The sequence below is a fragment of the Marmota marmota genome, unplaced genomic scaffold (assembly GCF_001458135.2).
Source record: "Marmota marmota marmota unplaced genomic scaffold, marMar, whole genome shotgun sequence".
Lineage (NCBI taxonomy): Eukaryota > Metazoa > Chordata > Mammalia > Rodentia > Sciuridae > Marmota > Marmota marmota.
Genome location: NW_026000001.1, coordinates 6,368,174 through 6,393,784, shown reverse-complemented (window position 1 = coordinate 6,393,784; position 25,611 = coordinate 6,368,174). Strand labels below are relative to the sequence as shown.

Below are 25,611 nucleotides of genomic sequence, written 5' to 3'. Positions count from 1 at the left end.
GGTGGGGCTCCGTAGGACGCTCGACAGAGGATCCCTTGGCCTTCCAGTCAGCAAGGAGATGCCTCACATCTGCCCAGCAGCAGGCTTTCTCAGGACCTCTGTCCTGCAGTGCGGCATCCGTGTGGCAGGCCTGAACGCGGCCTCCGTGGTGTGCGTCACGGCCGGCATCTCACAGCCTGTGGGCAGAGCTCTCGGCAGTGCTGCCTTTGAACCGTAGCTGACGCATGGCCGGTTTCCCTGGTCCTCAGCATCTCTAGCTGCACTAAGCCTGAGCAGTGCTCCCTTCGTGAGTCCTGTCGGTCGCCATGCAGCAGGCACATTCCTGACAGGCTGCTGCCGCCCAGCAGGCCCCTGCTTCTGTCACAGAGCAGGTCTGAGGGAGGGGACCTTGGAGCCCCATGGCTGCCCTGACTGCTCTGCTCCTAACCCAGGGGTGGCACTGGCTTCTCCATGCCTGAGGATAGGCAGGGTGTTGCTCAGCTCTCTGAAGCACCTGAGCTAATTGACGTACAATAGAAAGGTGTGTTGTTGTTGTTGTTGTTGTTTTTTTAATGTTTTTTTTGGACACAATGTCTTTATCTTATTTTTATGTGGTGCTGAGGATTGAACCCAGTGCCTCACGCGTGCTAGGTAAGCGCTCTACTTCTGAGCACAACCCCCGCCTAGAAAGGTGAATTCTGACTCCAGCTTAACAGCTTAGAGTTCAGGGTCACTTTGGACCTATGTGGGACATGGCTGGCTAGGCAAGTGGCCTGCCGACTTCAGCCAGTGTCTGTTTCTGGCCTGAGTTGTGGGGCTTGTTGGGGTGTGTCTGGCTTGGGGGCTGGTCACTGGAGAGGCCCTCCTTAACTCTGCTCTAGGGGGTGCGGCAGTCAGGGGATCTGTGCCCATTGGCACATCACGTATGCACCACGCACCCTGGGTTTGAGTGCTGGCTTATGGGCTGTTACACGAGGAGCTATCGTCCTGTCGGCTTGCTTTCATCACATGTCTCAGTCCCAGGACCACGACTCACCCACGACCCACCCGTCTGTTGCCCTGTTGGCTGCTGCGGGTCCGGGTGCTACGGCCACCCAGCCCACAGGCTGTTCTCCCTCACGTGCTCGCAGGTTGGGGGCAGGACGGTGGTCTGCATGTGCTGTGGGTGCTGGAAGCAGGCCTGGTAGCCTCAGGAAGATGTCCTGTGGGAAGTGGTGAGGGCCCCCAGCCTACAGCTGAGGGCAAGGGCTGGCTCGAAGGCCATGGGCTTTGACGCTTTGGAAGTGTCTTGGAATCTGATGGGAGAGGGGGTGTGCAGAGCAGATGGATGGGTGTTTTAGCTCTAGGCTGGGGATGGTGGGGCCTGAGGGATCTGGTCACCATGATGGCTGGCTCAGGGTTGGCAGCTGGTACCCTTTGGGCTCCATGCAAGAAGACTGGGTGGCTGCCCCTATGGTGTGAGCTTGCCGGGGCTAGGTTGGGGGTGGTGAATTGGCAATCCTCCCATGGAGAGAGGGCAGGCAAATAAGAGGAGACCTGGGGATGTGGTGGGCAGGCCAGCAGGAGGAAGAGCCATGGCCTGAGGATGGTGTGCAGTGCCATTTCACCTGGGGTATCTTGCAGGTGGCATGAGGCTATTGGTAATAGTGTCCCATTGCATGCCTGGCTCAGCTACTGCTGCCTGTCCCTGGGGGTCGATGGCTTTTCTTGCCTGAGTAGCGGCTCCACACCCTGGGCCTCCTTAGAGAACCAGTGAGGGCTTTCCGCACACCCCAACTTTAGGTCCTCTACGGATTTGGATGATGGCTTGTCCTTTGGTGGTCCCCTGGCAGGTGCTGAAGGTGGCCATCCTGGCTGAGAAGTATGCAGTGGACTACACCTGGTACGTGGACACCATCCTCAACCTGATCCGCATCGCAGGAGACTACGTGAGCGAGGAGGTCTGGTACCGAGTCATTCAGATTGTCATCAACCGGGACGACGTACAGGGCTATGCTGCCAAGACGGTGTTCGAGGTGCGGCCTGGGTTCATGTGGTGGGCAAGGGTGGTGAGTAGGGCTTTGGTGCCCACGCTCATGTGAATCCCGGTGGGTGGTGTTTTTTGCCCTTTTTGCTCCTGTTTGCTGTACCCTGTGATCCCCCTGCCCTGAGCTTGCTGTCCCTTTGAGCCTCTCCTCCTGGGCTCAGGTGCCCCCGGCTGTTCTGCTGTGGCTTGCAGCTCCTGTACCTGGCTCAGCCCATTCATGGTTTCGTAGGCTCTGCAGGCTCCAGCATGCCACGAGAATCTGGTCAAAGTAGGCGGCTACATCCTGGGGGAGTTTGGAAACTTGATAGCTGGGGATCCTCGATCCAGGTAAGACACATCTGTGCGCCGGCTGGCATGTGCTCTGTCGTGGGTTGCCCTGCACCCTTCGTCCTCCTGATGGGAAATGCTTGTCCTCACATTGATCCAACACCCTCCAAGTCATTCAAGTAGCATGCCTCTGTTAAAAGTACAGATTATGTGGTCCTGTGGCTGGTGTCCTCAAGTACCTGCAGACAGATCTGGCACAAGAAACGCAGCCTCCCTGGGGGCTTGTATCTTAGCATGACCGCCCAGCTGTGCTTGCCTCTGAGCTGGCAAGCTGACAGCCTGCCTTGCCCTGACCAGCCCCTTGATCCAGTTCGACCTGCTGCACTCCAAGTTCCACCTGTGCAGTGTCCCCACCCGGGCGCTGCTCTTGTCTACCTACATCAAGTTCGTGAACCTCTTTCCGGAGGTAAAGACCACCATCCAGGACGTGCTGCGCAGCGACAGCCAGCTGAAGAATGCGGATGTGGAGCTGCAACAGCGAGCTGTGGAGTACCTGCGCCTCAGTACTGTTGCCAGCACTGACATCCTGGTACGCAGTGGCCTGGTGGACTGGGGCTAGGCATCCAGGGCCCTGGGCCAAGCCAAACTTGTGTTCTTTCAACCAGGCAACTGTCCTGGAGGAGATGCCGCCCTTCCCAGAGCGTGAGTCCTCCATCCTGGCCAAGCTCAAGAAGAAGAAGGGCCCAAGCACAGTGACCGACCTGGAGGAGACCAAGCGGGAACGGAGTGCGGATGTGAATGGGGGCCCCGAGCCCGCCCCAGCCAGCACCAGCGCCGCGGTGGGTCCTTGCCTACTGTGCCTGACCCCCGGGGCCCCACAACCTGAGATCAGGATACACAGAGTGTGAGCATGTCAGGGAGAATTTTTATTAACGTGTACTGAGAGCCCAGCGTTGGCCCTCAGCTTGGGGTCTGCGTGCTTCTTCACCCAGGCTCTCAGGTGGCTTATTGCGGAGGCTGGTGTCTGCCTGCTGGAGGTATCTGTGTGACTGGCTTCTTGGCGGCAGGCCAGCTCCCCACTTCCCTCCAGGTGACCTGGGGGCTTGGTCCCTTGCCCTCCCATGGTGGCCTGTCTGCATGCTTCTAGGCTGAGGACGGGCCCCGCTCTTGGAGGTTTTCTGTAGTGAGCTGAAGTAGAGTAAATATCTTCCTTGTGAGTGACGTGGTGAGAGTGGCTTGTTAACATGGGGCTATTCACATGGTGCCAGCACAGGCATCCATGGGGTCCAGGCCAGGGCAAAAGGGCAGCAGCCATGTCCTGCAGAGCAGAGGCTTTGGCCCTATAGCAAGGTGAGGCCATATCTGGAGGAGGATGTGGGTGCAGGTGTCCAGTGACCAGGTCCTACAGAGCCTCCGAGGAGACCCACAGAGTTCCTCTAGGGTGTCACATGGGCTCTGCAGCTCTGAAGAAGGTACATCCGCAGCCATAGAAGGGCCTTGGTGGCTACCATGAGGCTGTCGTTGGTCTCTGTTTGGATTTACTTGGTTTTTCTCTTATGCATTGGCCCTGATAAGTGAGGTATGACATGCCCAGCCAGGTGTGTGTGGACTGGGAGGTGGGCCTGGGACCCAGGCTGAGGGGTTGGGCTATGTGCTCAGGGGGTCAGAGCCTTGGGTGCAGTGAGGCTGTCCTTGGAAGGTAGGTGTAGGCTCCCTGAGGCTTGGCTTTTTGATAAGGCCCACCCTCTGGAGGCCTCCTCAAGGTTGATTCAGTTTTCTGACTGGGCTGCATGCCCCTTCCTGACTTTATAGGCACTGGCAGGCGAATGGTTGGGAAAGTGGGAATGGTGAGACTTGCAGCCTGCACCCTGAACTCCACGATGGGGTGCAATGGCAGACCTTCTCCTAAAGTGGGTTATTGGTGGGCCCTGGGCGTTGAGGAAGGAGGAGCAGGATGGGGGCAGGGGCACACCTGGTTTGCCTAGCAGCACTGGGAGGTCTGGGTTTCATGTGGCACTTTTCATCTGGGGCACTGTTGGCCAAAGTGTCTTTTACTAAGGTCATGGGTAATGCCAGAACATCTTTGCAAAAATCTCACCTGTGGTCCCATGGAGGGCACCAGGACATACCTGCGGCTGCAGATTTGCCTGGCTGTGGCTGGCCACCCTGCTGACCAGGTGTCCCCGAGGCTGTGCTGGCCCCAGTCTGGGCACAAGTGCTCTTTGCTTCAGTTCCTGCTGTGATTGCTGTTGGAGGGAATAGGTGCAGCTCAGGTGTCTGGATGCTGGCAGCACTCCTGGGAGGGTCTCCCTAAGGCCTGGAGGCCAGCAGGTGGGGGAGGTAGGGGTGTGGCTGTGGCTTGCTGGGTCCTCCTGATACAGCAGCCTTGCTCCTACACTCATAACTCTTGGGGTGCTTGTTTAATAGGACAAAGGGGGGTTTCGCAGTTTTAAGAGACATTTAGAAAGCAGACATACTGTAACCACCTTTCAGGAGCCAGTGGTGAGGAGCTGACTGGCTGGCAGAGCTGCAGGGGCTCACCCTGTGGGTGCCTGTCTGTAACCCATAGCCCTCTGGCATACAGCCTCCTGAAGACACAGGGCTGGGCGGAGGGGTGGAGTAGCCACCTGCAGTGGGTCCAGCCAGACTTGCCCGCTCCTCTGTGGCCTCTTTCTTCTCCCTGGGGCATGTGTGACCCAGGTCTTCTGGGTCAGTCAGTGGCCCTTGAGGAAGGAGCACAGTGCATCTGGTACCTGCATCCTGCAGAGACAGACCAGTGGGCTTGCCTGGCCCAGCGTGGGCCTCTGACACCCACACCCATCTCACCAGCTGATGTTCTGTTCCTCTTTCATCTTGGAGTCATGTCCATGCATAAAGCCATGTATCTGCACACGCAGTTAAACACATTTAACACCCCAGCTTGGTGTGAAGGGGCCGCAAGGTCCTTTGTGCCTGGTATGGCTCTGCTGAAGGCCAGATGGCAGGCCTATAGGCCTGGCCCCACGTGCCGGGGCTTCCACATGGGGAATGACAGCCTTTTGGCTAGTTCTGGGGAAAACCAGTGCAGACTGAGTGAGTATGTTGGGTAGCCCTAGGACCTAGTTCTTGGAACACTGTAACCCGGTTTAGTCTTCATGGCTGTCCAGTGGGACTTGGACCAGCCACTGGGGGGGTGTCTTCGTGCAGGCATCCACATCTCTAGCCTTAGTTCATGCAGTCAGTAGCATCTGCAGTCATGTGACCATCAGATCCCAGGCCTGAGTGGCCCTGAAGAGCTCTGCTGGAAGCACCCAGGCACCCAGTTGTGTGGTTGGCTTAATTCTGCAGCTGGGCCCAGGCCCACATAGAATCAGAGCCGAGGTGAGCCATCTGCGTGTCTTGAAGAGCAAGTGCAGGTGCGTGGAGCTATGCCTCCTGGTGAAGTAGCACTCACTTCTGTGGCCCTCCTCATAGCAGATCATGTAGTGGTCACTTCTATGGCCCTCGTCACACCGGGTGATATAGGGATCCCTTCTCTGGCCCCCATCACACCAAGGGATATAATAGTTTTCTGAGGATCAAAGCCATGTGTTTGTCTGCAGGCCGTGCTGTGTATGGTGCCGAGGCTGAGCCAGGGCATTCCATTGCTGAGCCACATCTCACCCCCTGTAATTTTAAGTCATGTGTCACCAAGTGTCCTAGGCTGGCCTCAAACCTGCAGTGCCTCAGCCTCCTGCTGTTTGTACAATTTTTAATCTGCCTTTCCCCTCAACTGAATAAGATTTGACAAATAAGCCAGGAATGCCTTGTAGCAAGTGGCTTGCTGATTATTTTTTTTTTTTTTTGTCTTCTAAAACTTGCTGTCTGATGGCAGAAATGTTTTCAGGACTTCTCTTCATTCCAGTGGCATTTGTGGAGAAATGCTGGCCGTTCCTTTGCTGTGTAGAGCGTAGCCTCTTGTTGCTGCCCCACCTGGCCCTGTGTGCCTACTCAGAAAGGGCAGCCTGTCTGGCCTGGGTGGATGTGGGTTGGGGGACTTGAGCGTCCACACTGCCGTGCCCAGTTCTGGTGCTGATGCTGTCCCTCCTCCTTTTCCAGTCCACGCCTTCTCCGTCGGCAGACCTCCTGGGCCTGGGGGCCACCCCCCCTGCCCCTGCGGCGCCACCGCCCTCCTCTGGCGGGCTGCTGGTGGATGTGTTCTCAGACTCGGCTTCCTCGGTGGCACCTCTTGCTCCCGGCTCTGAAGACAACTTTGCCAGGTAGCCAGGTTCCTGCACCAAATATGGGAAGTATAGACAGGGTCGGCTGGGCAGCAGGCAGCATGACCACCTGGTTGCTACTTGGGAGAGAGGTGTAAGCCACTTTCTGTGTTCAGTCCCCCAGCACCCCTGCTGGTGCTGTGCCTGCTACAAGGTCAGCAGGTCTGCGTCCCAGGGTGGGCAGCGGAGCTGCAGGTCTGGTGCTTCTGGGCATTTAGTACACACTCTGGCTGCTGCTCTCCGCTGCACCCTGCTCTCTAACCTGTCACTGTTCCTTGTCAGCCTTGTGGATAACTGCCATTTCTTTTTAAGGACTCATTCACTTTTGAGTTAGTGGTGGCCTGCCTGCGCTCTGCCCGCACCCTGCCTGGCCTGGCCCGGAGGAGTGAGTTCTTCCTGCAGCTCTGCAGGTGTTTGGGGCCTCCTGACCCTGCTGCAGTGCGTGTTGGCTCTGGCCTTTGTTCCCTGTCTTCCCCCATTTTCAAAATGTGGATGTCAGACTGTTCTTCCCAGCACTTACTCTCTTTCTTCCCTCTTAGGACTGAATCTGCTTTTATTGATTGATTGATTAAGTTCCTTATAATCGAAATTTACTTATTAGTTGGTACCGGGGATTGAACCCAGAGGTGCTTTGCCACTGCCATATCCCTAGTCATCTCACTTCCATCCTTCCTTTCCTTTTTTTGAAGTACTGGGGTTGAACCTAGGCCTCGCACGTGCTGGGAAAGCGCTCTACCACTGTGCCACGTCCCCAGCCCTTTTTGTTTTTTGAAACAGTTCTTGCTAACTTGCCCTGGGTGGACTGGAACTGGCGATCCTCCTGCCTCAGCCTCCTGAGGTGCTGGGATTTAGGCTGCACCACTGTGCCAGGCCTGCTTGTGTCTAGATCTGTGGACATGATGGGCCCTCACTTCCACCCTGCAGAGTGGCAGCATGTCCTGGGTGCAGATTAGAAAACCTTAATGCAATGGTTCTTTGTCCCCCCATTTTGAAGATGGTAGTAGAAGTTCTGTGGGCTTTCCTCCCATTTATTATTATTATTATTTTTTTTTTAACTTTGTTTTTGATTTTTATGTGGTGCTGAGTAGTGAACCTAGTACCTCAAATGTGCTAGACAAGCACTTTACCACTGAGCCACAACCCCAGCCCATCCTCCCGTTTATTATTTAAGTGTTTTATTTTGTCAATATCACAACACTGTTGGCTTGTAATCTTGAAGTCTAGAAAAATTTCTTAGTTCCTTATAATCGAAACGTTGAGTCCAAAATTTCCCTCACTTTAGCTTTGGACAGTCAACTTTTAAAATTTTGTGGTGTTGCATGTGTTGCGGTTTCTGTGGTCATCCTGCATACTGATTCTCGTTCCTTAGAGAAGGCCTAAGCAGACTTCTCCTCATTCACAGAGTGCCAGTCTCAATTCGAGAGCGCCCAGTGGACCCAGGCTCCAAGGTGCTTGTGGCCACAGGAGCTGGATGTCCTGGAGCAGGGCTCATAATCTGGACATCCTCTGAGGGCAGTGGCTCCATCTAGCGAGCCACCCCAGACTTGTTGTATTGTCACCTCACAAGGCTATGAGCACTTGCCAGGGACTGGGCCAAAGGCCTATTTTGCTGCTCTGTGGGACTCAGGACATTTCTAAATTGTGACCCTCTGAGCAACTGGGTGCAGCTCTCCCTGGTGTCCTGTTGGAGATGGAGTGGTGGAAGAGGGGAGGGCCTTGAGGGTCCTGTCTGTGCCTCTGGTGCCCACTGTCCCTTTGAGGCTGCACTCCAGGTCCATGTACCCTTGTTCTTACCTCCCGCTGCCCTGCTGGGCTGGCCTTGTGTGCATGCTTCATCTGGTGGCTAGGCCCCGTTTCCTTGGGCTCCAGGGTGTTGGTTCTGGCTTGGACATTGACAGAGGGTCGTCATGTGGTGTGTGTCTGGGGCAGCGTGGAGGATTTGTGCTCTGGCTGTCACAGGGCTGGGTCACTGGGGCACAGTCAGTGCAGGGAGGCTGTGGCCTCCTGGCGTGGCCTTTGTTCATTGCACGTTCCTCAGGGATCAGGTGCAGTTGAGATTGGCCCTTTAGAGAACTACCGACCACATAAACATCTGTGGTATGCTGGGGATAGTAGATGGATACCCTTTCTGTATCCCCGACAGATTTCAATTTAAGGTATCTTAGTCCAAATCAAGTGTGACCCCCATGGCCCCTTATTGGCATGGGCCCTTCTATGGCTGAGTTGCGGTGGGGCAGCCCCATGGTGCCTGTGCTCGGAGCCCCAGGCTGTGAGCCCACTTCTGATGGGGACAGCCTCAGTTGTGAGGAGCTCAGCACATACTTTCTGGTGTTTTGGAAGACTGTCCTGCCTGTCCATTGGCGATTTGACTTTGTGGCGCTTCTTGGTGGCCAGAGCTGGGCAGTCTGTCAGGCTGTGGCCTGAAGGACTTGGAAGAGCCTTCAGGAAGCTGGGTCTGCAGAGTGATGTCCATGGGCCTTTTGCCTGGACAGCTCCTGGAAACAGGGCCTGGAGCAGAACTGGTAGAGCCCTCTTAGGTCACAGTGTGCCAACCCAGTGCCTGTGAGGAATCTGCCCAAGTGGCTCAGGTAGGTGGCCACAGAATTCAGGAAGATGATGAGTGCAGGGTTGGTGCGGGTAGGCAAGGAGATTGCCCAGTGGGCTGCCACTGTGAGCCTGGAGGGGCTGTAGCTGTGCCTTCTGCACACTGCCCAGTCCCCAGCTTGCCCCAGGCCTCATCCCTGAGTACGGGCAGTGGTGCCCTCTTCCCTGGAACACAAGGAGATGATGGCTGCTGCCTGCTCTCCGTCTCTGGCAGCCACTGTGAGTGGTCTTAGGAGTGGTCCCCACGCTGTCTTCCCGTCCCCACCAGTTATCTAAGCCTTGGTGGACTTTAAGGCCTTTTTGAAAAAAGTTCCCTTGCAGTAAGTGGCTTTGAGTGACACCATACTATTCCTTTTCTCCTAGGTTTGTTTGTAAAAATAATGGTGTGTTGTTTGAAAACCAGCTGCTTCAAATTGGACTTAAGTCTGAATTTCGGCAGAATTTAGGTACGTGTTTTCAATGTTTAATAAAATCTCCCTTTGAAAACCGTGGGAAACAAGAAGTGCTACAGGTGGCCCTGACGAGGACCTCATGTCCAGAACATGCAGGGGTCCTTTGCATACCTCCCCCTTGGGGGTAGCTCCGTCTAGAGGCGGCAGATGACCAGGGCAATCATTTCTCCAGAGGAAAGGAGCACAGGGCCACCCGGCATGCATGCCGCTCCCCACCAGGCTGCAGACCCAGCCACAGCATGGGGAACCGCAGCTCTCGCCACCTCACACACAGCAGAGCATGTGGAGAGAAGGGAGCCTTGGGCAGTTGCTAGGTGTAATCTGGGGTGGCCGCTGTGGATGAGAGCAGGGCTGCCCCTCAGCAAGGTGGAGATGATCATGGGCATGATTCAGCAGCCTGCTTCTGGGTATAGACCCAAAGAGTCAAAGCGGGGTCCGGAAGAAAGAGGTGTCGTGGACACATGTTCGTGGCTGCGCGTCATTCACAGTAACTCAGAGGAGATAGCCCGAGTGTTCAAGGTGGGTGGTGGAGAGGTGTGTACTGTGGGGTACTGTTCAGCTTTGCACAGAGGACAGTGTGACACCTGCTGCACGTGGAGGAACCCTGTGGACACGAGGCTTAGTGAAGCACCAGTCATACCATGAAGCGCACTGCATGATCCCAGTCACATGGGGTGCCTGGGCAGGGCAGGGGCTGGAGGGCAGGGAACAGTGTTTGATGGGCAGGTTCCAGTCTGGGAGTATTCCAGTAGAAAGAGCCCTGGGGGTGGAGGTGGTGACATCTGCACAGCAGTGTGAGCATGCTCAGTGCCCTGGACTGCACACTGTAAACTTGACTGAATGGTTTATTGTGGGTTTTGAGTCACTTACCAATTTATTTTTTAATATTTTATTTTTTTTGTTGTTGTAGTTGGGACATAATACCTATTTTTTATTCATTTATTTTTATGTGGTGCTGAGGATTGAACCCAGGGCCTCACGCGTGCTAGGTGAGCGCCCTACCACTGAGCCACAACCCCAGCCCCCACTTACCAATTTTTATATGGAAAAAGAAAAGTTTTGAGTCTAAAAAGAAAAAAATGTACCCATCGAATCTATGGGGCTGCTGAAGTGGCCCCTATGGGATGTGCTGTCCCACCTCCCACCCAGGGAGCCTCGTGAGCAGGAGTGTAGGGAGGAAGGGAAAACACGCCTCTCCTGCTGGTCCTGGTGGGGGCGGGGCAGGGCTCTGCAGGTGCTGTGGTGAGCAGGCCTCCTGCTCCTGTGACCAAGGTCCTAGCCTCTGGCTATGATGACTTTGCCTGGCCTTGATTTACTTTTTGGTTTGTGCAGGGGTGATACCTGCCGGATTGCACTCGACTAAAACACTCAGGGTCACTCCAGGGGAACTGGGCTGCGCGAAATAACCACACGAGACAGAAATACCTTTTTCTTTGGGGGTGCTGTGATGGCTTTTCTGACCTTAAAGGGTGGGCAGAGAGAGAGTGCACGTGCTCACCCCTTTTACTGAGGAGAAGCCATTCATAGGAGGCAAGGGGTCAGGTTTCAAGGGCTGAGTCTAGCTTCATGATGTCTGCTGTCAGCAGGTTGACTGATATCTAGGAAGGCCACACCCAAGGACAGAGTAAGAGAAGGGGACACACAAAGGGTATTTCCATGGAACATTCTATCCCAAACAGGGCAAGGGGTAATATTACAAAGGAACAGGTGTTGTAATTCTGCAATCTGTATATGGGGTAAAAATGGGAGTTCATAACCCACTTGAATCAAAGTGTGAAATATGATATATCAAGAAATTTGTAATGTTTTGAACAACCAACAATAAAAAATTAAAAAATAAATAAATAAATTAAAAAAAACAAAAAAAACCAAAGGAACAGGTGAGCATAGCTCCACCCATGGGGATATAGGAAGGCATGTCCATGCACAAAGACATAGTCGCTTGCGCCCTAAAGATCAGGGCTACTGTCTGGGTTACCTAGGCAACCAGATCACAGAGTGACAGACGATGCCACACCAATCTAGAAGAGGAGACAAATGCGGTCACGTGCTAGTTGGCCTCCCGCAGACAGCAAAGCACTTGTCTTCTCAGAACCTTTGGGGCTTACATTCCTTTCTGAACTGAAAGGGTGGAAATCCCACTGAGACCTGTGTGAGGGTGCTGGTGCTCTAGTTGGTTGGCACAGAGCAGCAGCTGACTGACTGGCACGGTGGTCTGTGGTGGGGCAGGCTCAGTGTGCATGTTTGAAGGACAGTCCCTACATGGCCAGCACTGGCTCTGGGCCATCCAGTGGGTCCAGGCCCAGCCAGGCCTTCCCAGAGGGGCTAAGCGGGGTCTGAATGCTGCTGGNCCTCCCCCCCCCCACCGGGCTGGCCTTGAGCTTATGATCCTCTTGCCTCAGCCTTCCCAGTCACTCACTGGGGGTACAAACCTGTGCCACTGTGCCTGGCTACATGCCCTTTAAAATCAGTGAAAACGTTAATTTTAGCAATAGCTTTTGTCATGGCAGTTAGCTTTGATTCAGCGGGGCTTACAGGGGCCCTTGGTTTTCACTGTAAATATGCAGACCAAGTGTGCGACTCAGTTGTTTTTGTTTTCTAGGCCGGATGTTCATATTTTATGGTAACAAGACTTCCACGCAGTTCTTGAACTTCACTCCAACTCTCATCTGTGCAGATGACCTGCAGTCTAATATCCTCGGTACAACCTGGGCCTCAGACACTGACAGACAGATGGCCATCTAGGGTTTAGCTGGACCTTGGAGGAATTTGCTTTTGGTCATGATAGCAAGGTGTTTCCAGGTAGGCAGGTCAGTGGCCCCTGCAGGGTGGCCTCTGGTGTGCCTCAGACAGTGCGCCTGTCCGCCCCCCATCTGCTGCCTTTCCTGGCTTGTTCTGTCCTATGGAGTCATTGGTGAGTCCCCACTGAGTGCTGTTCCTTGCCCTGCGAGGCCTGCAGCTGGCCTGTTTCTACCGAGAGCAGGCTGTGTGGGGAGTCGCCACTTAGGGACAGGTCTACAGTCTGAACAGGGCGCACGGGGCACCTCCCTGGGGGACCCGGTCAGATGGGTGGAACTGAGCTCCTCTCCACCTGAGATCTACATGTGTTTTTAGAGAGATAATAATAACACACACTCTTGAAACTGTTCCAGAATAGATATTAAACACACAGATGCAGAGTCTGCTGCACTGAGTCTTTGTCCAAGATCAGGAGTGAAGGCTCACACCTGCATGTCCCTCCCTAGGGCCTGCTGTGCTCTGAGGGGCCATGGGGTGGTCCTGAGCCTGGAAGCCAAGTGGCCAGTGGGCTCAGGGTCCCAGAGGGAAGGAGAGGCCTTCGTTCCGCCTCCAGACCCAGCTGGGTTGTGTGGGTGGCTTCGCTAGGGGCTTGCAGCACAGTAGCACCTGCTTGCTGACTGCACAGAGCTGCCCCAGGTGGTACAGTCACCTTACTAAGCCATGGGCACTGGCTTTGGCTGAGGGCAGCGGAAACACATGGTAAGATGAGCAGAGCAGTCAGTGGTCCTTTCCAGTGGCCTTGCAAGAGAAGGGAGTGGGCAGATGCGCAGCAGCCCTGGGCACTTGGGCCCGCTGTCCAGTCGCAGGCAGAAGGGCAGGTCTCGTGATGGTCCTGGCCTGAGCTCTGCAGTGTGGTGGGGCATGCGCTACTTCCTGTCTGCCATATGCTTTTCAAATAGCTGAGGGTTAGAGATTAGGCTCTCGGTTATCTTATCAGTATCATCTGTATTCATCTATTTGCAAGCACTGACAAGTCCACACAGCAGTGCTATGGTCACTACTAGGAAAAAGTGGGTAACACCACACATGGAGTTCTGCTCTTAGGCTGCTTACTCTCTCACCCACCATCATCCCTTGAAATTTTTTATTTCCTGTAAGGGTAAGGGATCAGGGGTTTGCCCAGTGGGGCCCACTCTTCCAGACCTGTCTGAACTCCTTAACCTGCCTGCTCACATCTGAACCTGCAGACCAAGCCTGTGGACCCGACTGTAGATGGAGGCGCACAGGTGCAGCAGGTGGTTAACATAGAGTGCGTGTCTGATTTCACAGAGGCACCTGTCCTCAACATTCAGTTCAGGTAAGAGTGAGCGTGGGCACCTGCCCATGTGCCTGGGAGCACCCCCCCACCACGGGGGACACCCAGTCACCTGAGCTTTCCAGAGTATAGGAAGCTAGCCGTTGAGTGCACCATGTACCACAATGCCCTGAAGTCCCAAGTGCTGCTCTGTGGCCCAAGGGGAGGCAGGGCCAGTCTGCAGTAGCTGACAGCTGGGAAAGACAGCTGCAGAGGAGATGCTGGTGGCTCTCCAGACCCAGGCAGGGCTTCTTGTGCAGCTGCATGCAGACCCAGCCTCTTGCAAGTACTACTGTGGAGTACCTGTGATTGTGGGTTCCCTGTAGGCCCGAGGCCAGTGTGTTTGGAGAAGCACGTTTTCAAATTCTAGAAACAGTACTTACGCAAATGCTTCTCTTCAGTCTTTCTGTGGGGAGATATCCCACCCTGACCACAGACACTGGTGCTCTGGAGGCAGATGAGAGGCAAGGGTGAGTGCTGGAGGCTGTCCTGCCAGCCCTGAGAAGGGCCGGTCCTCCCAACTCTGCTCCAGGCAGTGTGTGTGGCCCTGGCCTCACTTGTGCCAGCTGCCTCAACAGGTGTATGGAGGGTTGGCTTGGCTCCTGCAGGAGCACTGTCCACCCTGCTGCTGGGGTGGCCTGGGTGGCTTCCCAAGCCCTAAGGCTGTGCAGCCAGGAACCCCGTCCCTTCCCTCTTGTCAACACGTCTGCCCATAGGTATGGTGGCACCTTCCAGAATGTGTCTGTCAAGCTACCCATCACGCTCAACAAATTTTTCCAGCCCACAGAAATGGCTTCTCAGGATTTCTTTCAACGTTGGAAGCAGTTGAGCAAGTGAGAGGGCTGTGCTTGGGGGTGGGGAGAGGATCAGGGGTCATTCAGTGGGTGGCCTGTTAGCCTCCCGTGTGTCTGCCAGCTCTGACAGCCCTCCGTGCCCTTCCTCAGCCCACAACAAGAGGTGCAGAACATTTTCAAAGCAAAGCATCCGATGGACACAGAAATCACGAAAGCAAAGGTAAAAGGCTGTGGTGGTGTCCCCAAGGCAGACACCATGGCTGGTGCCTTTCCTGACTCCTTCGTCCTTTTGGACAGATCATTGGATTTGGTTCTGCACTCCTCGAGGAAGTCGATCCCAATCCTGCGAATTTTGTGGGTGCTGGCATCATACATACCAGAACCACCCAGATTGGTTGCCTGCTGCGCTTGGAGCCCAATCTGCAAGCCCAGGTCAGGACTCCCATGGGGGCGAGTGGAGACCTTGTGTGCCTGCGCCTGTCAGTGTGCATAGGCTTCCCGCCTCTCCATGGGCTCTGGCATGTGGGACCCCATGCCAGTTCCGTGTTGCAGTTCAATCAGTGGTGCTTCCTCTTAGTCCTGAGCAGTGTCCTTCTGGCCGAGGGGCCCCAGTCTCTGTGTCCAGTTCTGCCGGGGGCACCTGTTGTCACTTCATGGGTGATCCCTGGAGAGCAGCTGCCCTTGGGAGGTGGAGGCCCACTGAGAGGAGCTGCTGGCTGCCCTCGGGCTGCGTGGCTGCTGTCTGTTGCAGAGCCTGTGTCTGCTGCCTCAAGGAGCTGCGCGGGGCTTCAGTGTGCCGCTGACCTCTGTCTCTGTTTCAGATGTACCGGCTCACGCTGCGCACCAGCAAAGACACCGTCTCACAGAGGCTGTGTGAGCTGCTGTCAGAGCAGTTTTAATCCACGGGCAGAAGGTCTGGCTCGTATCTGTGCGTCTCTCCTCGTCTCTGCCATTTGTCTTCGTCACCATATGCAAACAAAACCCCATGTCTGAACATCACAGCACAGGGTGCCTCCAGGCCCGGCCCCTGGTCATCGCGGGACAGCAGGCACTGTTGGAGGAGGACTGCAATGGGCCTGGCCCAGCAGGAGGGCCTCGGGCCCTGGGAATCAAGGCAGCCCTGTGGTTCAGCCTACAAATTAAAGGGAAATAAGAAGTCTGAGTGGAAGTGGGGATTGTGTTGAGTTTTGTCTGAGTGCCGCTGTTCTGTTGCAGACCCTTCTCAGATTTTGGAGCAGCAGCACTCCTGTGCTTACATGGCTACCCTGGGACTACCTGGCTGTGCTGGCGTGCCCCACTCTGCGAGAGGAGTGTGGCTAACCCTGCAGGCTGGGCAGTGTTTGCTCGGGGCTTGCTGAGGCACTGCCAGACGATTCCTGGGCGGGGTTCTAATTCAGGAGCTGGAAGCGTCTGTTTTGATGACTGTTGGCCAAACCAGGCACCTGCTCTCCTCAGCCAGCCCTGTCCACAGCACCGGTGTTCTTGAAGGGACTTCTGTGATGTGTTCTGTCTGACACCTTAGATTTGCACTTGGTGGGTGGAGGGATCCTGATGGCTCTGCAGGGTGTGACCATGGCTCATCTTGTAAGACTCTGCAGGGTGTGCCTGTCCTTCCTGCTGGTGGCCTTCACCTGTCAAGTGCGCATTCCTAGGGCCTCAGTTGAGGCCGAGCGCTATAGACTGCACCTGTCCAGTCCTTGCTGGATGTGGGGGTGGAGGAGATGAAACTGGGGAGGACAAGGGCCCTGGATGTTGCTGTGCTGAGGGCGTGCCAGGTCTGCTGGCCACATGTCCCCAACCCTCACAGGTGTCCCTGCACATGCTTGCAAGGTAGGATGTTGATGGGGCAGAGAGGCCTGGGGAGCCCAGGCAGGTGTGCCCTGCGATGGCTCCTAGGGTCAGCACACAGGGGACAGGCAGGTTTGTCTGAGCACACTTGAGCCCATAGCACCTGAGGAGACACAGGTAAGGCAGGACCCACTGTCACTCCCTTGATGTCCAGACACTGGACATGGCAATGGCCCTTTGCCTCAGTTTCTGGCCATCATCCTGCCATCCTGGGTCTTAGGGACAGCTGCAGGGTGGCCTTCAGAGTACCAGCTCCTCCGGTGCTGGTCTTGGTGTGTGCGCGCCCCAAAGCTCCTGGTCTGCCCGAGATATGCCCCGGCCTCAGATGGGCTTTGCTGCAGGCGATGGCCTGGCTGGCCAGGGCGAGCCTCTGCATCCTCTTATTCCAGCTGCTGGACAGAGTGACTGTCCTTGATGTGCAGTCCACACACTGCATGTGGACAGCAGGACCCATGACCATGGCTCCTGTGCATGGGCAGCCAGGTAGTGGTCTCTGGGCAACAAGTCTCCCTGGCATAGGAAGGGCTACTGAGGCACAGGCCTGCCCTCTGTGCTGTCCCAGGGGTGTCCATCTGTGCATTGTGCTCCTTTTCAAAGAAAAATAAATGCTAGTACAGTTGGATGAGTGTGTTGTCTTTTGGGCAGTGTCCTGTGGGCATTGTGGGTGCTGGCACCAAGGACCTGGAGTATCATCTGCCTGTGCAACCTGTCCTTCAGCTTTAGGACAGTCTCTCTGGGCCTGGGCAGTGCTGGACAGTACCTCACAACACCACAAAGCACCTTTGCTCTGATGGCATGACTCTGGGTATGGCCAGGTCTGCCTAGGCTCCCTGCTTCAGTGGATGCTGGGCTGTGGCTCCTTGGAGGTCCTGGCCTTGCCTCTGGTCTAAGTGCACAGGAGGGATGGGCCCAAGGGTTCCTTCCTGCTGAGCTGCCTGTGGGGTGAGGTTGCCCCTGCCAGGGATCCTGTAGCCTGGCAGGGATGGTGCTAGAGGGACCCAGAGGGTGGTAGCCTCGCCAGGGGCTTGCACAGAGTTTTGGGTGGGGGCTCGGCCAGTGGTGGTGGCCTTTCCTCTCCAAGCCCCACCTGGCGGCAGCCCCACCCAGCCCCGGTCCTGTGCCCACCGTGTAGGTTCACCCAGGGAGAGAGGCCTGAGGGAGTTGGGGATGGCACAGTGGCGCTCATGGATCAGCCTCTGCCTGGACAAGATCCAGTTTATTTGGAATCAACTCGGTGGTGGGTGACAGCCTCCTCTGAGGATGTGGGTTCTGGCGGCAGCCATCGTGCACAGCTGGGTGCCACTGTGTTGCACCTGCCTGTCACCCTGACTGGGGACACCCCTCTCTGCTGGATTTCGTGCTTACCTGGCCTTTCGTCCTCCTTGTCCCTGTCCAGGTACCCACACCCGCCATGTCCCCATTCTGATCAGCCCACATGTCTCCCCAGCAGCCCTGCTGGAGCAGCCTCCTCCCTGGCATCTGCTTCTGGGTTGTTTTCTCTGCAAGATGCTGCAACCAAAGGCTGGGAGGCTGTGTGCGTGGCAGACGTTGCCATCAGCACGTGCCCATGTCAGACCCACACTCTGGGTTGGGTCAGCAGGAGGTGGATGGTCAGGGCTCCTTCCCAGCAGCTTCTTCCCTGCAGGGGCCTCGGGTGAGCCACCTCCGAGGGCTCGTGGAGTTCAGATCTATGTCCAGGAAAGAGGCTGCTGGACAAATCCAGAGGAGGAGTGTGGTGGCAGCTGTCTTGTTCTTGGCCTGCGACCTTGTGTGCGTGGGAGACCAGGCAGCTCCTCTAGTCTCTGCAGTGCGAGAGTTGGCACGCACAGCCGCTGAACACCTGCAAGGTGACCTTGAGCTGCTGGCCTGGTGCGCTGGGGTCTGCACAGGGCAGTAGGAGCTGTTTCCTGTAGGCGTTGAGCGGGTAGCAGCAGCTGCACTGAGCATCCACCTGCTGGGTGGTGATGTTGAAGCTGCCAAGAAGCAGACAAGCAGAGGGTCAGGGCAGCACCTCTCCCCTGAGGAGCAGCAGGACCCCAGGCCGTTTGCAGGCCAGACCTTTAAGAGCCTTCCCTTTCCTGCTGACTCCTGCTCACAGGCACAAGGCAAGTTCGACTTTTGGGCATGGAGCAGGCTACCTGGACCCCGTGGACTGGGACAAGGCAGCACTGCGAGGACCCGGCAGCCTGGCAACTTGCTGTGGGTCTTGACCCAGCCAGGAAGGTTGACTCCCAGGGGCTCACCTGACGGAAGAGGCACAAGCACCCTCGCAGCGGGTCAGGGTCACGTTTGCGGTGCACCCCTGGTAGGTGATTTCCTGTTCATGTTCCTGCACACTGCAGGCTCCTGGGGGCCAAGAGGCAGAGTTAAGTGGACAGTGAGGTGAATGCTCACACCAGGGCAGGGCCACTGAGCCGAGAGCACAGCTGCATGAGCAGACTGATTTTGGAGAAGCCTGAAGACGTAGAGGCCCCACTGTGGCCCCCGCAGCTCAGACCAGGCTCTGTATGGGGCCAAAGGCTGGCAGCCTCTCAGTCCTGGCTTTTCTGAAGGACCTGGCAGTGAGCTGGGCCCCAGAGGGACCTCAGTCAGACCCAGCTCTCGCCACCTCCCTTCCTATGCCCCAGACATGGCCTGTGGCCCTAGGTGTCTCAGGACCTGCTGAGGGCCAAGGAGAGTGTCTCAGTGTCTCCAAAAGGGGACTCCCCACACCAGGACTGGGGGAGGGGAAGCGGAGCAGGCCCCTTGGTCTGGGTTTCTAGGAGGGGTGTGGTGTGAGGACCAGGACACCTGGTCAGATGGTGGTGACGCTGCAGCACAGCCCAGGGTGCTCTGGTATAGGGGACAGGCATTGCAACACATTAAAAAGAAAAAAAAAAAGTTTCTGGCAGACTGGATGTTCTGCCCCGTGTTTCTCTCCCTCACCTCCACCAAATTGGTTCTGTCACCCACCGCACCCAGCTTCTCTTGCACCAGCTGAGGAAGGAGGGGCTCACGGCCTAGTGTGCTGAGCCCCAGCGGCCTACTCCTGTTCCTCTGTTCTGCTTCCTGATGCTACTTCCACAGGAAAGAGCCTGTGCCCACGTCCTTGTCTCACAGGGTGAGAAGCCCTCATGCACAGCAGAATGTGAAGCTCAGAGTTGGCGAGAAGGAACTGCTGGGGGACAACGGGCCAGGGCAGCCTGGCTCCAAGAACATGTTCAACAGGGGAATACTTCCAGGGGAGGAAGGGCATACCCAGAACACAAGGTGGACGTGCATAGCTCTTGATGCATGGCAGGGCCCGGCCCGTGCTTGCTCTGCAGGGAACCCTGGCACTTCCTGGGCAGGAGGGCAGCTGGAGGCAGCAGCTGACAGAGAGTGCCTCCAGTAAACGGCAGCCCTGGTCTCCAGGCCCACTCAGCCTCCCGCAGGTCAGGGAGGTGCATACTTGCAGTGGACTTTGCTTTCCTCTCCAACTCAAGGAGGTCATGTTCCTTGAGCTCAGGGACCCCTGCTATCTCACACCCTCTGAGCTTCCCAAGAGTCAGCTGTGGAAGGCTGCTTGGGGAGACATGTCAGCCTGAAAAGAGAGGTCAAGACTGCAGAGGGACATGCAGCAGAGGCCCGGGGTGTGAAAAATGCCTCTGATGCTGGTAGGAGACATGGGCAAGGAAGCACCAGTTTCATCCAGACTGGCGTGAGCACAGGGGCTGCTCAGGAGAGGAGAAAAGAATGGGGCTTGGGACAGGCACCCGGGCTGTGGGCAGCATGGAGGAATGGCGGGACGAGGGAAGGCAGTAGGCCTGAGGGGCAGCACAGTGCAGTTGGGAGAAGAGGCAGGCCTGGAATGCAGCCCTGAGCCAATGGGGGCCACAGAGATGCTGCTTACCATCAGAGGAGACTGAGGGGGCCACCCTGGAGGGGGTTGCTGGGGGGAAGGTAGAGGAGCTTCCGTGCGAGGTGATGTAGCTGGACAGGAGCATGGACGTCAGCAGCCTGGAGGTACCAGGAGGACTGCTGGTAAGGTTGGTGGTAGGGGAAACTGTTGAGCTTGTCATCCTCAAGGTCGAAGACACAAGGCCTGGCATGGAGGCTTGGGTGGTAAGAGAAGTAAGCTGGGAGGTGGTGGACTGTGAGAAGGCAGAGGAAGGGGAGGCACTGGGTGTAATCCTGGACGTGGAAGGGAAGCCTGGGCTGGGGTTTGGCACCTGAGCTGGGGTGGCAGATGTGTGGACAGCTGGCAGGGTGGGAAGAGCAGAGTCAGGGGAAGAGGAGTTTAAAAGAGGTAAAAGGGAAGTGTTAACAGGACTGGAGGTTGGGGTGGGGAGGAGAGAGGCAGAAGGAGAAGGGAAATGGGACCCAGTCGTAGACGCAGTGGGAAACGGAGCAGGAGGGATGGAGCTGCTGGTAGGTGCATACAGTGGGGGAGCAGTGGGGGAGGTTGAAGGGACTGAGGTGGACGATGTGGTAAGAGGAGATCTCGGTGACAGCAAGGTGGAAATGGGAGAGGAAGAGGTTTGAAAAGAAGTTGGCCGGGAGGTTGTGGATGAGGCCTTGGGCAAAAGTGTGGAAGGATGTGTAGTCTCTAGAGAAACAGACGTGGTGAAAAGACTACGGAGTGCCGATGGCGAGGCTGCGGGGGACAAAGTAGAACTGGAGGTAGAAATGGAGGACAAGGGAGAAGAAGAGCTTCGTAAATAAGACGACGTTCTGGCAGTGTGGAAAGACCAGTGGGCCTGTGTGGAGGCCCAGGTAGACGTGGTCATCAGTGGTGAAGTGCTTCTGGGTCCAGTAGCCTTCACGGCTGTGGTTGAAAGACTCGTGTCCATTGGCCTTGGGATGGAGGTGCTCCATAACACCTCTGGGCTGGACGGGCTGGTGAGGCTCTGAGAAGTTGGTCTGAGAGAGATGGTGGATAGCGTGGTACCCAGAGAGGTAACTGAGGACTTGTGGCCAGTTGAAGTTGGATATGCACTGGTGGTCTGGAGGGACGTTCCTGAGAGGGGCACGGAATGCTGGAGAGTGGTGGAGGCAGATGCCGTGTATGGAGACTGAGAGGTCCATAAGGTGTGTGTACTGGTGTGAGTGGCAGAGGAGGTGTGGGCCATAGGACTTGGAGTTTGTCTGTTGGTGGGTGTGGTGATGATGCTCGTGGACAGGGGTGACGTGGATTCCATGTATGGCGAGGAGGAAAGGTGTGACAGGGAGGAAGCAGAGGTTCTAAGAGTGACGACTGAGCTGTGGGCTTGTGTGGAGGCCCTGGAAGACGTGGTCATCTGCGCTGCACTGCTTGTGGGTCGAGTGGACTGGAAGGCTGTAGTTGAAAGACTGGAGCCCATTAACCTTGGGGAGGAAATGCTCCATAACAGTTCAGGACTGGTGGGCCAGTGAGAAGGTGATGTGAGAGGGCTGGTGGACAGTGTGGAAATCAGAGAGGTAGGTGAGGTCTGGGGCCCAGTGGGAGTTGGAAATGCGCTGCTGGTCTTGAGGGACGTTACTGTGAGGTGGATGGAAGGGCGGGCCGTGGTGGAGGCCGACGTGCTGTACAAGGAGTGAGAGGTCAGTGGGGTTTGTTGAGTGCTGGGAAGGGCCAATGAGGTGAGTGCCACGGGGCTGCCGGTTTGTTTGATGGTGGTGGTCAGAGATAATGTGGGTTTCGGGTAAGGAGAGGACAATGGGAGGGACAGGGGGGCAGCGGAGGATCTGGAAGTGTTGATCGAGGTATTGGCTCCTGTGGAGGACCTGGTAGAAGTGGTCATCAGTAGTGTAGTGCTTGTGGTTCCGGTGGCCTTGATGGTTGTGGTGGAAAGACTGGAGCCCATAGGCCTTGGGGTGGAGGTACCACTGAGCACTTCTGGGCTGGATGGTCTGGTGGTCTTGAGGGGCGTAGCTGTGAGGTGCAGGGACGGGTGAGCCGTGGTGGAGGCAGACGAGGTGTATGAAGCCTGAGAGGTCCATGGCATGTGTGGAGTGCTGTGAGGGGACTCAGAGGTAAGTGTCCTGGGGCTCCCTGTTTGTGTGATGGTGGTGGCAATAGGTAATGTGGATTTTGAGTGTGGAGTAGACGTAGGGTGTGGGAGAGGGGCAGGGGAGGTCCTAAAACTGCTGATCAAGCTGGGGGCCTGTGTGGAGGCCCTGGTAGATGTGGTCATCAGTGGTAGAGTGGCTGTGGGTGCCGTGGGCTTGACGGTTGTGGTTGTAGGACTGGAACTAATGAATCTTGGGGTAGAGGTGCTCCAAAGCACTTGTGGGCTGGATGGGCTGCTGAGGCTCTGAGGAGTTGGTGTGAGAGAAGGGGTGGACAATGTGGAAGCCCGAGAGGTAAGTGAGGTCTGGGGACCGGGTGGAGGTGGATATGTGCTGGTGATCTGGACGGATGTTCCTGGGAGGGGAACGGAAGGGTGGGCAGTGTTGGAGGCAGACGTGGTGTTTGAAGACTGAGAGGTCCGTGAGGTTTGTGTACTGGTGTGAGTGGCAGAGGAGGTGTGGGCCACCGGGGTTCCCGTTTGTGTATTGGTGGGTGTGGGTGTGATGTTGGTGGACAGGGGTGATGTGGGTTTGGGATGTGGGGAGGAGGAAAGTTGTGACAGGGAGGCAGGGTAGGTTGTGGAAGTGACGAAGGACCTGTGGGGGGCACTGGTAGACGTAGTGATCAGGGGAGAGGTGTAGGTGGGTCCAGTGGCCCTGACCACTGTGGTGGAAGGAGTGGTGGTCATTGAACTTGGGTGGTGGCTCTCAGAGGGGACCTCTGTAGTGGATTGTGCGTTGAGGGTCTGAGAAGTTGGTGTGAGAGAGAGGGTGGAGAGTGTGGAAACCAGAGAAGTAGGTGAGGTCTGGGGCCCACTAGGCGTTGGGAATGTGCTGGTGGTCTTGAGGGACGTTCCCGTGAGCTGGATGGAAGGGCGGGCCGTGGTGGAGGCCGACGTGGTGTACAAGGGGTGAGAGGTCGATGGGATATGTTGAGTGCTAAGAAGGGTCCCGGAGGTGAGTGCCATCGCGCTCATGGTTTGCTTGATGGTGGTGGCTAGAGGTAAAGTGCTTTTCAAGTAAGTAGTGGTTGATGGGAAGGAGAGAGGTGCAGTGGAGGTTCTGGAAGTGGTGACGGAGGTGTTGACTCGTGTAGTGGCCCTGGTAGATGTGGTTGTCAGTGGTGCCGTGCTTGTAGGTCTAGAGGCCTTGACTGTTGTGGTTGAAAGACTGGAGCCCGTTGACCCCGGGGAGGAGGCGGTCCAGAGAACCTCAGGGCTGGATGGGCTGGGGATGCTCTGAGAAGATGGCGTGAGAGAGCCAGTGGACAGTGTTGAAACTAGGGAGGTGAGTGAGGTGTGGGCTGTAGGAGGATTTGGAAATGGGCTGGTGGTCTTGAGGGGCGTAGCTGTGAGGTGCAGGGACGGGTGAGCCGTGGTGGAGGCAGACGAGGTGTATGAAGCCTGAGAGGTCCATGGCATGTGTGGAGTGCTGTGAGGGGACTCAGAGGTAAGTGTCCTGGGGCTCCCTGTTTGTGTGATGGTGGTGGCAATAGGTAATGTGGATTTTGAGTGTGGAGTAGACGTAGGGTGTGGGAGAGGGGCAGGGGAGGTCCTAAAACTGCTGATCAAGCTGGGGGCCTGTGTGGAGGCCCTGGTAGATGTGGTCATCAGTGGTAGAGTGGCTGTGGGTGCCGTGGGCTTGACGGTTGTGGTTGTAGGACTGGAACTAATGAACCTTGGGGTAGAGGTGCTCCAAAGCACTTGTGGGCTGGATGGGCTGCTGAGGCTCTGAGGAGTTGGTGTGAGAGAAGGGGTGGACAGTGTGGAAGCCCGAGAGGTAAGTGAGGTCTGGGGACCGGGTGGAGGTGGATATGTGCTGGTGATCTGGACGGATGTTCCTGGGAGGGGAACGGAAGGGTGGGCAGTGTTGGAGGCAGACGTGGTGTTTGAAGACTGAGAGGTCCGTGAGGTTTGTGTACTGGTGTGAGTGGCAGAGGAGGTGTGGGCCACCGGGGTCCCCGTTTGTGTATTGGTGGGTGTGGGTGTGATGTTGGTGGACAGGGGTGATGTGGGTTTGGGATGTGGGGAGGAGGAAAGTTGTGACAGGGAGGCAGGGTAGGTTGTGGAAGTGACGAAGGACCTGTGGGGGGCACTGGTAGACGTAGTGATCAGGGGAGAGGTGTAGGTGGGTCCAGTGGCCCTGACCACTGTGGTGGAAGGAGTGGTGGTCATTGAACTTGGGTGGTGGCTCTCAGAGGGGACCTCTGTAGTGGATTGTGCGTTGAGGGTCTGAGAAGTTGGTGTGAGAGAGAGGGTGGAGAGTGTGGAAACCAGAGAAGTAGGTGAGGTCTGGGGCCCACTAGGCGTTGGGAATGTGCTGGTGGTCTTGAGGGACGTTCCCGTGAGCTGGATGGAAGGGCGGGCCGTGGTGGAGGCCGACGTGGTGTACAAGGGGTGAGAGGTCGATGGGATATGTTGAGTGCTAAGAAGGGTCCCGGAGGTGAGTGCCACTGGACTCATGGTTTGCTTGATGGTGGAGGCCCAGGGTAATGTGGTTTTCTGGTAAGTAGTGGTCCATGGGAAAGGCAGAGGGGCAGTGTAGGATCTGGAAGTCCTGACCGAGGTGTTGGCTCGTGTAGTGGCCCTGGTAGATGTGGTTACCAGTGGTGCAGTGCTTGTAGGTCCAGTGGATTTGACTCGTGTAGTGGAAAGACTGGATCCCGTTGACCCCGGGGAGGAGGCGGTCCAGAGCCCTCCTGGGCTGGATGGGCTGGGGATGCTCTGAGAAGATGGCGTGAGAGAGCCAGTGGACAGTGTTGAAACTAGGGAGGTGAGTGAGGTGTGGGCTGTAGGAGGATTTGGAAATGGACTGGTGGTCTTGAGGGGCGTAGCTGTGAGGTGCAGGGACGGGTGAGCCGTGGTGGAGGCAGACGAGGTGTATGAAGCCTGAGAGGTCCATGGCATGTGTGGAGTGCTGGGAGGGGACTCGGAGGTAAGTGTCCTGGGGCTCCCTGTTTGTGTGATGGTGGTGGCAATAGGTAATGTGGATTTTGTGTGCTGAGTGGCCGTAGGGTGTGGGAGAGGGGCAGGGGAGGTCCTAAAAGTGCTGATCAAGCTGGGGGCCTGTGTGGGGGCCCTGGTAGATGTGGTCATCAGTGGTAGAGTGGCTGTGGGTGCCGGGGGCTTGACGGTTGTGGTTGTAGGACTGGAACTAATGAACCTTGGGGTAGAGGTGCTCCAAAGCACTTGTGGGCTGGATGGGCTGCTGAGGCTCTGAGGAGTTGGTGTGAGAGAAGGGGTGGACAATGTGGAAGCCCGAGAGGTAAGTGAGGTCTGGGGACCGGGTGGAGGTGGATATG

General features: G+C 56.4%; 3 protein-coding genes across 10 annotated transcripts in view; 1 reads left to right on the top strand and 2 right to left on the bottom strand.

The window, feature by feature from the left end:
- The window catches only part of Ap2a2 (adaptor related protein complex 2 subunit alpha 2), a 70,977-nt gene extending 54,054 nt beyond the window's left edge, over positions 1–16,923 (top strand). For 6 of the 8 annotated variants that reach the window (XM_048807895.1, XM_048807894.1, XM_048807892.1 and 3 more), the window contains 13 exons: positions 1,812–1,994; positions 2,235–2,332; positions 2,630–2,861; positions 2,938–3,111; positions 6,350–6,510; positions 9,478–9,560; positions 12,169–12,258; positions 13,539–13,662; positions 14,061–14,129; positions 14,376–14,492; positions 14,604–14,673; positions 14,751–14,885; positions 15,275–16,923. In XM_048807895.1, coding sequence (XP_048663852.1) covers positions 1,812–1,994; positions 2,235–2,332; positions 2,630–2,861; positions 2,938–3,111; positions 6,350–6,510; positions 9,478–9,560; positions 12,169–12,258; positions 13,539–13,662; positions 14,061–14,129; positions 14,376–14,492; positions 14,604–14,673; positions 14,751–14,885; positions 15,275–15,352 — 1,614 coding nt within the window. In that variant the 3' untranslated portion in view covers positions 15,353–16,923. The remainder of the gene's footprint in view (positions 1–1,811; positions 1,995–2,234; positions 2,333–2,629; positions 2,862–2,937; positions 3,112–6,349; positions 6,511–9,477; positions 9,561–12,168; positions 12,259–13,538; positions 13,663–14,060; positions 14,130–14,375; positions 14,493–14,603; positions 14,674–14,750; positions 14,886–15,274) is intronic. The other 2 variants (XM_015503346.2, XM_015503347.2) reach the window with 1 other exon arrangement.
- Positions 16,924–21,653: 4,730 nt separating this feature from the next.
- On the bottom strand, positions 21,654–24,943 carry LOC125618063 (mucin-6-like). The gene is made up of 2 exons (XM_048807627.1): positions 22,747–24,943; positions 21,654–22,228 (listed from the first exon to the last, which is right to left on the bottom strand). The coding sequence occupies exons 1-2, from the start codon at positions 24,770–24,772 to the stop codon at positions 21,654–21,656; spliced, it is 2,601 nt and encodes an 866-aa protein (XP_048663584.1). The 5' UTR covers positions 24,773–24,943.
- Positions 24,944–25,463: 520 nt separating this feature from the next.
- The window catches only part of Muc6 (mucin 6, oligomeric mucus/gel-forming), a 16,680-nt gene continuing 16,532 nt past the window's right edge, over positions 25,464–25,611 (bottom strand). Inside the window, exon 31 of the mRNA XM_048807625.1 lies at positions 25,464–25,585. Within this exon, the coding sequence (XP_048663582.1) occupies positions 25,464–25,585 (122 nt within the window). The remainder of the gene's footprint in view (positions 25,586–25,611) is intronic.